The sequence below is a fragment of the Panthera leo genome, chromosome D1, assembly GCF_018350215.1.
Source record: "Panthera leo isolate Ple1 chromosome D1, P.leo_Ple1_pat1.1, whole genome shotgun sequence".
Classification (NCBI taxonomy): Eukaryota; Metazoa; Chordata; class Mammalia; order Carnivora; family Felidae; genus Panthera; species Panthera leo.
Window position 1 is genome coordinate 37,818,465 of NC_056688.1, and position 12,022 is coordinate 37,830,486.

The window sequence follows — 12,022 nt, forward strand, 5'->3', positions numbered from 1 at the left end:
GCTTTGGCTCTCTCCCACTCTAACCTCTTTTTTTTTTATTTTTCTTCACGTATCTGTTGGCCTTGTATATATATGAAACATTTTTTTTTTTTTTTGAGTATAGTTGACATACAGTGTTACATTAGTTTTAGGTGTACAATGTAGCGATTTGGTGTATTGCATGAGTTCTTTATATATTTTGGATATTAACCCCTTATCAGGTACACAGTTTACAAATATTTTTTCCCAAACTGTAGGTTGTCTTCTCAGTTTGTTGATGATTTCTTCTGCTGTGCAGAAAATTTTTAATTTGATGTAGTCCCTTTTGTTTTTTATTTGTTTCTTGTGCTTTTGGTGTCCTATCCAAAAAATTGTTGCTGAGATCCATGTCAAGGAACTCTCTATTCCTATATTTTCATGGTTTCAGGTATTACATTTAAGTCTAATCCATTTTGAGTTAATTTTGGTGAGTGATGTTATACATGGGTCCAGTTTCATTCTTTTACATGTGAATATCAAATTATCCTGGCACCGTTGATTGAAGAGATTGCCCCTGCTCCACTGAGTTCTTTGCTCCCTTGTCAAATATTAGTTGACTATCTATGTGTGAGTTTATTTCTAGGCTCTTGATTCTGTTCCATTAGTTGTATTTGTCTGTTTTAATGTGAATCTGTTTTGATAACTGTGGCTTTATAGTATAGCTCAAAATCAGGAAGTGTAACAACTCTGGCTTTGTCCTTCTTTCTCAGGATTTCTTTGGCTATTCGGTGTCTTTTTTGGAGACACAAGCTACCTTCTCACTTATTTGCATCTTTGTTCAAATTTTTTTTTTTGTCAGTGTCTTGTAGTTTTCAGAGTAGAGATCTTTTACCTCCTTAAGTTAAATTTATTTCTAAATATTTTATTGTTTTTGATGTTATTACAATAACAATAACAATGACATTGATTTGTTTATTGTTTTTTTGGAAATTCGTTCTCATCGTATAGAAACAGTATTGATTTTTGTATGTTAATTTTGTATCTTGCAACTTCACTGAATTTATTGATTAGATCTAACATTTCTGGTCTTGGGCTTTTCTCCTTTGAGGGATCTTTTTAAAATTGTCTATTTATTTTGAGAGAAAGTATGTGAGCAGGGGTAGGAGCAGAGAGAGAGAGAGAGAGAGAGAGAGAGAGAGAGAGAGGGGGGAAATCCCAAGGAGGCTCTGCACTGTTAGCACAGAGCCCCCATGTACGGCTCAAACTCACAACCTGTGAGATCATAACCTGAGCTGAAATCAAGAGTCGGACGCTCAACCGACAGAGCCACCCAGGCGCCCTTGCATTGAGAGATTTTTAACTACTGATTCAATCTCCTTACTAGTAATTGGTCTATTCAGAGCATCTGTTTCTTCTTGATTTAGTTTTGGTAAGTTGTCTAAGAATGTTTCCATTTCTTCTAGTGGTCCAGTTTGTTGGCAATTAGTTTCATAATAACCTCTTACCATAATTTGAATTTCTGTGCTATCAGTTGTAATATCTCCTTTTTCATTTATAATTTTGTTAATTTAGACCCTTTCTCTTTTTCCCTTAGTTAGTCTAACTAAGAGTATAACTAAGATATAGACTTAGGTTGTTAATTTGGGATCTTTCTTACTTTTTAAGGTAGGCATTTATTGCTATGAACTTCTCTTTTAGAAGTGTTTTCGCTACATCCAGCAAGTTCTGGTGTATTGTGTTTGTTTTTGTTTGTCTCAATAAACTTTACTTCCCCTTTAATTTGTTCCCTGACCCATTGGTTGTCCAGGAGAATGTTGCTTAATTTTTTCATGTTTGTGAATTTTTCAGTTTTCCTTTTGTTACTGATTTCTGGTTTTATGACACTGTGGTCAGAGAAGGTACCTGGTATGATTTTATTAGTCTTATTGATTTTGCTAAGACATGTTTTGTGACCTAACATGTGGTCTATAGTAGAAAGTGTTCTGTGTGCACTTCAGAGGATGTATATTCTGCTGTTGTTGGATAGAGTGTTCTGTGTATACCTGTTAGGTCCATTTTGACCATAGTGTTGTTTATATCCACTGATTCCTTATTGATTTTTCTGTCTAGGTGATCTATCCATTGTTGACAATGGGGTATTGACATCCCCAACTATTACCATATTACTGTTTATTTCTCCTTTGCTCTGTTAGTTTTTGCTTTATACATTCAGGATTTACTTTATACATTTAGGAGCTCCAAAGTTGAATGCGTAAATATTTACAGTTGTTTTATCTTCTTGATGTATTGTCCCTTTTCTCAGTATACCAAGACTTTTTTTTTCTTTTTACTGTTGTTAGTTTAAAGTCTATTTTGCCTGTGTGGTCATCCTGCTTTTTACTTTTTTTTTTTTTTTTTTAACTAGGCTTCACACCCAGTGTGGAGCCCAGTGTGGGGCTTGAACTCACAATGCTGAGATCGAGAGTCCCAATGCTTAACTGACTGAGCCAACCAGGGGCCCCACCCCTGCTTTTTTTTTTTTTTTTTTTTTTTTAATCATTTGCTTGCAATGTCTTTTCCCATCTTTTCATTCCCAGGCTGTGTGAGTCTTTGAGACTAAAGTGAGTCTCTTATAGGCAGCTGAATTCTAGGGCTGGCAGAACTCCTCATTTGAGGGTCTAAATTAGGGAGTTTTGTACCCTGCTGAGTTCCCTGGTCAGAGTATATGTGCCCAGGGCTTGGCTGTGCAGGTGAGCAAAACCATTGGTTTGAATTACTACTTGGACACAGCAGGTATGAACTCTGTTTCCCTGTAGTGTGAGATCAGAGTAGGGACTCCTACAAAGCAGATCCACAGTGCTGGGGTGAGGGAGGGATGCTGCTGGTGTTCTGCCCCTGGCTTGTGCTTCCTACTGGAGGAGCCAGGGGTTCAGAGGAGACCTGTCTGTGTGGTGGTGCTGGGATGGCCTTGGGGGAGGGACAGTGTGGTCAACATGCAGCCACTTCTCTTCCCCTTCCATTGCAGGCTTTCTGGGTCTCTGAGGTGCAGGAAGTGCTCCAGTCCCATGTTGTAGGATTCTCTCGATGCTGTCTTGCTCCTGAATGGTTGTTAGTTCTTCTTGCGTGGAGGAGCAAAGTCAGGAACACCTGTGTTGCCACCTTGGTGACCTCACTCCTCCCCATGAAGGATTTATACTTTATCTGAAAAGGAATAGGTAACCAGAGACAGGGGAATGGCATGCTAGCTTGCATCTTAGATGATTATGTGGAGGCAGCATCGGGAATGGCTTGCAGAGGGACAGGAGAGAAGTGGTAATGGCCTGAATTAGGGAAGTTCCAGTGATGATGGAAAATAGCAAAGTTTTCTTTTGATACTTTTAGAAGAAAAAAGTCATAGAAACTGGTCATTGATTGGATGTAAGGGGTAAGGATGTAAGGAAAGGGATGAGTTAAAGATGGTTTTTGCTTGAGTACCACCTCTGTAAACTTGCCAGTTCACCATACTTTTTTGTTATAGCATGGGAATACATTTTTAAGCCTTTAATTCTTTCTTTTATTTCTAACAATAAGTAAGCATCTTACCTGAACCATTTTTTAGTATTTAAAAAGTTAAGGAAAGCAAGAGGGAAGGAGTGATGTGTATCATAAGCTAGGTTGGGACTAGGCTAATGTAAATAGAATATAAGGCACTGATGAAGAAACACCATGGCTAGGAATTCATGGAAACTCTATTGATAGCATTTACCATATGATTACTGGGAAGAAATTTTCTTTCCTTTCTTATTTTTAATATTGTCTTGGGTATTTGGCAGTCGCTTGAGAAATACCTCTTTAAAGGGGAGTACATTCTGCCCTTTGATTTCAGATTTTTGTTAACAATTTCATGAACTAGGATATTAATTTTTTTTAGGAACAATGTACTTCTAAATAAAAAGGATAGGTTTGGAATGTACATGGAATTCTTTATTACCTCCTTTGGTCAAGTTGCAGTGTACCACAATTTCTTCACCTATAAACTGAAGTTAACAGAACCTGAGTACAATAATATGTATATGTGTGTGTGTAAAAAGTCTGCTGACATGCACCTGTGCATAACGGGTACTCAGTAAATGTGTGTGTGGTGGGGGAGTTTACTATAATTTGGTTTCTTTCTATTCTTTCTTGTTCTGATTAATTATGTGAGTTGTCAGGGGCCATAAAGTTTAAATATATATATTTTCTTAATTCCAATTAACTTAATGACCTCCTTGTCTGTGGAACGGAAGATGGAAAATTTTAAGTGTCTTATTTAAGTAACCCTTTATGTGAAGTAGTAGACTAGTTAATAGCAAATCCTGAAGGACCAAATGAGGGCTTAATAATTGATTTGTTTTCAAAAATATTTCTCTTGCCTGTTGGTTTTGCCTTCTGATACTCCCTTCCTTTTTTTTTTTTTTTTTTTTTTTTTTTTTTTTTTTTTTTTAATTTTAGAGAGAGAGAAAGAGAGCATGAATGAGCAGGGGAGAGGGAGAGAAGGGCGGAGGGAGGGAGGGAGGGAGAGAGAGAGAGAGAGAATATCTTAAGCAGCTCCATGCTCACACAGAGCCCCACTTGGGGCTCAGTCCTACAGCCCCGGGATCATGACCTGAGCTGAAACCAAGAGTCAGATGCTCAACCAACTGAGCCACTGAGGTGCCCCACTCCCTTGCTTTTCTACTGTGTGTTAGATTAGCAACATTCCATTACTACTATAATTTAGGAGGGAAAAATTCACTTCAGGTATGTAAGTGATAAGCATATGTATAGCATTCTGGTGGATACTTGGATATTTGATAGCTGCTCCCTGACATTTCTTTATTTAAGATATTTGAATGGCAACAAAATCAATTATCCAATCAACCTGAATGAGACTTTTTTTTTAAAGACAGGGAACATTTTCAGTGTTACTGTGTCCTTCCTTCCTACTGGATATGTTTAGCACAGACCCAGCAATCAATCAGTATTTAATGATTTAAGAAATCTTTCAATATGTAATTGAGTACCAAACTGAACACAGATCCCTGCATTGGAATAGCCTGGCCACTATACCAGTAGACAGTGACTATTCCAACAACTTAAGAGATAGTGCAGACAAGAGAGGTTAAATAGGATAACTTTTATTTCATTATATTGTAATATTTTAGGTAGTAATTTGTCCTGTGTTTTATTTCACATGTAGGGAATTCCGAATGAAAGCTGGAGGATAACAAAGATAAATGAGCGGTATGAGCTCTGTGATACATATCCTGCCCTATTGGTTGTGCCAGCAAATATTCCTGATGAAGAATTAAAGAGGGTGGCATCCTTCAGATCAAGGGGCCGTATCCCAGTAAGTATGAAGCTTTGATGAGACTTTGCAAATGCTTTTGTACTCTGCGTGATGCTGAAGTTAATGAATGGGAACATGGATGCAGGATAAAAATAGCTGTAGCAACAGGCCTTTTATGGGGGTATTAGAGAATGAGTTATTTAGTAAAATGAAAAGTGGAGGAAAGACTTAAAGAAGTTTCTGAGACTCCGATATGGGTATTAGAGAACTGCACAGAATTGCAATTCTTAACTTGAAAACAAAGTTGGCTCTGTATTCACTATTTCTTTATTTTATTATATATTCTTTAATCATGGTGATAACTGCTCTTTTCCTTCAAACCCTGGAAAGAAGAAAACTTTATAAATTTATGATGAAGTATTGTGTTTTAGAAAGATTGGCTTAAATAATTCTTGTTACAAAGCTCATAGATTCTGAAGATGTTATAGTTAGACAGTTTGCTGATTTAGTAATAAAACTTTAAGAGGTTTACTTAACACTCTTTTAATATATTTTTTCCTAGAGACAGCACTTCCGAATAATCATGACTTTCATAACTCAATACCTGATTAAAGAATTAGACCAAATTGCCCATATGCCAGAGTTGGCTTGAAAGAAAGACAATGATTTTTTATAGCAGCCTTATATATCCTTTCATGGTTAGGCTTTGGAACTAATCAGAAAGCAGAATTTTATAGAGTAATGTTTTTGAGAAGAATTATAAACAGAAACATATATAAAGGGTGTGTCACTGTTTTTCCCCCCTTAAGGTTTTATCATGGATTCATCCTGAGAGTCAAGCCACAATCACTCGATGTAGCCAGCCCATGGTAGGAGTGAGTGGAAAGCGAAGCAAAGAAGACGAAAAATACCTTCAAGCTATCATGGATTCCAATGCTCAGTCTCATAAAATCTTTATATTTGATGCCCGGCCAAGTGTCAATGCTGTTGCCAATAAGGTGAGATTGTCTTTCAGTAATTAAGATTTCAGTTCCATGAATCAGCTGAGTTTGGTGGGAGCCACAATGTAGTAGAAAGATTTCGGGCTCTCCAGTGACAAAGATATAGATTCTAATGCTGGCTCTCCTGCTTGATGGTGTGACTTTGAGTTAGTTACTTAATCTTGTAACTTTTTATTTGTTTACTTTTTTATTGAAGTACAATTGAAATACAACCTTATGTTAGTTACAAGTTTACAATATAATGATTCTGTATTTGTACACACTGTAAAATGATGACCACATCACATCTGTTTACCATCTACTACGATACAAATTTTCTTAGAATGAAAACTTTTAGGATTTACCTTCGTAGCAACTTTCAGAATCATATTATTGACTCCATGGGGACTATAGTCCCCATGTTGTATGTTACATTCTCATGACTTACTTATTTTGTAACTGGTAATTTGTACCTTCTTATCTCCATGCATTTTGTTCCCTGCCAAACCCCCCACCCTGCAACCACCAATCTGTTCTCTGTATCTGTGAGTTTTGTTTGTTCATTTGTTTTGTTTTTTAGATTCGAGGTCTGAGTGCAATGATACAGTATTTGTCTTTGTCTGACTTAGTTCACTTAGCATGATACTCTTGAGGTCCATTTGTGTTGCACAAATGGCAAGATTTCATTTCTTTTTATGGCTGAGTAGTATTCCACATTTTCTTTTTAAAGTTAATTTATATTGAAAGAGAGAGCACAAGTAGGGGAGTAGCAGAGAGAGAGAGGGAGAGGGAGAGGGAGAGAGGAGAGAGGAGAGAGGAGAGAGAGAGAATTCCAAGCAGGCTCAGCACTGTCAGTGCAGATCCTGATGCGGGGCTTGAACTTATGAACCGTGAGATCGTGACCTGAGCTGAAGTTAGGCATTTAACCGAGTAAGCTATCCAGGTGCCCCTATACCACATTTTCTTTATACATTCATGCACTGATGGACAGATAGATTCTTTCCATATCTTGGCTATTGTAAATAATGCTGCAATGAACATAAGAGTGCATAGCTCTTTTCATATTAGTTGTTTTTATTTTCTTACAATAAATAGCAAGAAGTGGAACTGCTGAATTGCATAATGATTCTGTTTTTAATTAAAAATTTTTTAAATTTATTTTGAGAGAGAGCAAGTGCACATGTGTGAGTAAGCGGGGGGGGGGGCAGAGAGGGGGGGAGAGAGAGAGAGAAAGAGAGAGAGAGAGAGAGAGAGAGAGAGAGAGAGAGAGAGAGAGAGAGAGAGAGAATCCAAGCAGGCTCCATGCTGTCAGCAAAAGTCTGAATTAGGGCTCAGTCTTACAAACCATGAGATCATGACCTGAACCTAAATCAAGAGTAGGACACTTAACTGACAGAGCTACCCAGGTGCCCCTATTTTTAATTTTTTGAGGAACCTCCCTACCATTGCCGTCATGCTTATCTTTTTGATAATGGCCATTCTGACTGATGTGCAGTTATATCTCATTGTGGATATAATTTGCATTTCCCTGATAATGAGTGATGTTGAGCATCTTTTCATGTGCCTGTTGGCCATCTGTTGTCTTCTTTGGAAAAATGTCTATTCAAATCCTCTGCCTATTTTTCAATAGGATTGTTTGTTGTTATTGAGCTGTATAAGTTCATTATATATTTTGGATATTAATTCCTTATCTGATGTATGATTTTCAGATATCCTCTCCCATTTGCTAGTGAGGAGGTCCCTTCAGTATGCAGAAGCTTTTTGTTTGATGTAGTCCCATTTGTTTATTTTTGCTTTTGTTGCCATTACTTCTGGAGTAGGAGCCAAAAAGATACTACTAAGACCAATGTCATGGAGCTTATCACCTTAGTTTTCTTCTAGGAAGTTGAGGGTTTCTTGTCTTACATTCAAGTCTTTAATCCATTTCAAGTACAGTTTTGTATATGGTGTAAGGTAGTAGTCCAGTTATATTCTTCTGCATGTGACTCTCCATAACAGTTATTGAAGAGACTGTCCTTTCCCCATGTATATTCTTGTCTCCCTTGTATATTAATTGACCATATATACATGGGTTTATTTCTGGGCTCTCTGTTCTGTTGTATTGCTCTATGTATATGTTTTCATGCCAACACCATACTGTTTTGATTACTGTAGCTTTGTAGTATAGTTTTAAAAAAATTTTTAATGTTTATTTATTTTTGAGAGACAGAGAGAGACAGCATGAGTGGGAGAGGGCAGAGAGAGAGAGAGCGAGACCCAGAATATGAAGCAGGCTCCAGGCTCTAAGCTGTTAGCACAGAGCCCGACGCGGGGCTCAAACTCATGACCCGAGCCGAAGTCGGGTGCTCAACCGACTGAGCCACCCAGGTGCCCCATAGCTTTGTAGTATATTTTAAAATCAGCATGATGCCTCCAGCTTTGTTTTTGTCAGTATAATGGGATATTTTGTGGTTCCAAACAAATTTTGGGATGGTTTTATTTCTGTGAAAAATGCCATTGGAATTTTGATAGGGATGGCATTGAGTCTGTAGATTGCTTTGGGCGATACAACATTTTTCAAATTAATTTTTCCAGTCTAACATATATCTTTCCATTTATTTATGTCTTCTTCAGTTTCTTTCATCAGTGTCTTACAGTTTGCAGTGTAAAGTTTTCTCACCTTCATAGTTAAATTTACTCCTGCAAATTTTATTCTTTTTGATGCATGTGTAAAGAAGATTGTTTTCTTAATTCTCTGATAGTTCATTGTTAATGTATAAAAAAAAAATAATAGATTTTTATATTGATTTTATGTGATTTGAAGTGATTGTTACTTCACTCCATTCATATATTAGTTCTAATCATTTTTTTGGTTGAATTTTTAGGGTTTTCTCTATATAAAATCATGTCTACAAATAGTGACAATTTTACTTCTCCTTTCAATTTGGATGCCTTTTATTTCTTTTTCTGCATAATTGCTCTGGCTAGATTTCCAATATTTTGTTGCATAAAAGTGGTGAGAGTGGGTATCCTTGTCTTGTTGGTGATCTTAAAGGAAAAGCTTTCAGCTTTTCACCATTGAGTATGATAGTTGGGGACCTGTCACACATGGCCTTTATTGTGTTGAGTGTTTTCTGTACTCACTTTGGTAAGAGTTGTTGTCATAAATCGATGTTGAATTTTGTCACATGCTTTTTCTGCATCTTTTAAGATGATATGATTTTTATTCTTAATTTTGTCAATGTGTTTTATCACGTTGATTGTTCTGTAGATGTTGAACCATTCTTGCATCCCCCAAATAAATCCTTCTGGATCATGGCATATGATCCTTTTAATGCATTGTTGATTTGGTCTGTTGAGTATTTTTGCATCTATGTTCATTAGGGATATTGACCTGTAATTTTTCTTTTTTTTTTTTTTTTTTTTTTTTTTGGTCTGCTTTTGGTGTCAGGGCAATGCTGGTCTCATAAAATGAGTTTGGTAGTGTTCCTACCTCTTCAGTTTTGGAGGAGTATGAAAAGATGAAAGGATAGGTATTAAATCTTATTTGAACATTTGGTAGAAATCCCCAGTGAAGCTCTCTGGTCCTCGACTTTTGTTTGTTGGGAGGTTTTTGATTACTGACTCAGTTTCCTTACTAGTAATCCTTCTATTCAGATTTTCTGTTTTCTTCATGATTTGGTCTTGGAAAATTATGTTTCTAGGAATTTATTCATTTTTTTTCTTGGTTGTCAAGTTTATTGGCATATTATTGGTCGTAGTCATCTCTTACATCCTTTGTATTTCTTTAATATCAGTTGGGACTTAACCCTTCTGATTTTATTTATTTGAACCCTCTCTTTTTTCTTAGTCTGGCTAAAGGTGTGTTGATGTTATTAATCTGGCTTAGTTTCATTGATCTTTTCTAATATGGTTTCAGTCTCTGTTTCATTTTTTTCCATTCTGATCTTTATTAGTTTCCTCTTTGTATGAATTTTGGGCTTACTTTGTTCTTTTATAGTTTCTTGTTTCTTCAGGTAGGCCTGTATTGCTATGAATTTGACTCTTAGAATTGCTTTTGCTGCATCCCATAGATTATGGTGTGTTATATTTCCATTTTCATTTGTCTCAAGCTATTTTTAATATCTTCTTTGATTTCTTTGTTAACCCATTGATTGTTCAGTACCATATTGTTTAATTTCCATATATTTGTGATCCACCCCCCCCCCCCCCCGCAGTTTTCACCCTACAGTTGATTTATAGTTTTGTACCATTGTGTGCAGAAAAGATGCTTGATATGGTTTCAGTCTTCTTCAATTTATTGAGACTTGTTTTGTGGCCTAACAACATATGATCCATCCTGGGGAATATTCTATGTGCACTGAGAAGAATGTGTATTTTCCTGTTTTTCAATGGAATGTTCTGTTTATATCTAATAAGTCCATCTGGTGCAATGTGTCATTTAAGGTTGATGTTTGTTAATTTTCTGTCTGGATGATCTACCCACTGATGTAAGTAGCCTGTTAATCCCCTACTATTATTGTATTGCTGTCAGTTTCTTTTATTAGGTCTGTTGGTATTTGCTTTATGTATTTAGGTACTCTTATATTGGGTGCATAAATATTTACAAATGTTGCATCTTGCCAGATTGACCCCTCTATCATTATGTATGGCCCATCCTTGTCTTTTATTACAGTCTTTTATGACAGCCTTCCTAAAGGTCTATCTTGTGTGGTCAGTATACATATAAGAAAGTGATACCTGGTTTCTTTTGGTTTCGATTTGCAGGAAACATATTTTTTCATGTCTTTACTTTCAGTCTTCACATGTCCTTACATCTGAAATATGTCTACTGGAGGCAACATATTGATGGGTCTTGTTCTTTTTTTTTTTTTTTTTAATCCATTCAGCACTCTTTTGATCAGAGAATTTAGTCCAGTTACAGCTAAAGTGATTATTGATAGGTAAATACTTATTGGCATTTTTTTTTTTTTTTTCAATTTGTAGTTCCTCTCCATTTCTTTCTTCTTCATTTGGTTTCTTCCCTTTTGGTTTGATGACTTTCTATGTTCTTATGCTTAGATTCCTTTCTCATCATTTTTTGTGTATCTACCATGGATTTTTGCTTTGTGGTTACCATGGGGCTCATATATTACTGCCTTTATATGTAACAGTCCATGTTAAGATGATAGCAGGTTAAGTTTGAATGCATTCTGAAACTCTACACTTTTATTCCCCCTGATACATTTTGTGTTTTTGAATTCACATTTTACAACTTTTTATTTTGAGTATCTTTTAACTTTTTATTGCGTTTATAGTTATTTTCACTTTTTAAAATCTTTATCCTAACTTTATAAGTGATTAATGTGCTATGCTTACTATTTCTCTTTACAGGTGAGATTTTTACTTTCATTTTTTTGTTATTAATTAGTGCCCTTTCTTTTCAGCTTAAAGAAGTCCCTTTAAAATGTTTTGTAAGGCTGATGAACTCCTTTAACTTTTGTTTTCTGGAAAGCTCTTTATCTCTTCTTCAATTCTGAATGATAACGTTGACAGAAAGAGAATTCTTGATAGGAATGGTTTCCTTTAGCAGTTTGAATATATCATGCCACTCCCTTCTGTCCTGAACAGTTACTGCTGAAAATACTGCTGATTGTCTCATAGAGTTTTCTTTATACATAACATGTTGTTTTTCTCTTGCTGCTTTTAAGATTCTCTCCTTATTTTTAACTTTTGACATTTTAATTATAATGAGCAAAATGTCTCTTTCTCTGGTTTAGGGAAAATTTCAGCCATTATTTCTTCAAATAAGTTTTCTGCCCCTTTCTCTTCCTCTTGGCCTTCTGGCATCCCTATAATG

The 12,022-nt window shown here is 36.0% G+C and overlaps 1 protein-coding gene across 6 annotated transcripts in view; it reads left to right on the forward strand.

Moving 5' to 3' along the window:
• MTMR2 (myotubularin related protein 2) overlaps positions 1-12,022 on the forward strand; it is a 116,833-nt gene that overhangs the window by 82,682 nt on the left and 22,129 nt on the right. For all 6 annotated transcript variants that reach the window (XM_042906999.1, XM_042907000.1, XM_042907004.1 and 3 more), the window contains 2 exons: positions 5,135-5,284; positions 6,034-6,222. In XM_042906999.1, coding sequence (XP_042762933.1) covers positions 5,135-5,284; positions 6,034-6,222 — 339 coding nt within the window. The remainder of the gene's footprint in view (positions 1-5,134; positions 5,285-6,033; positions 6,223-12,022) is intronic.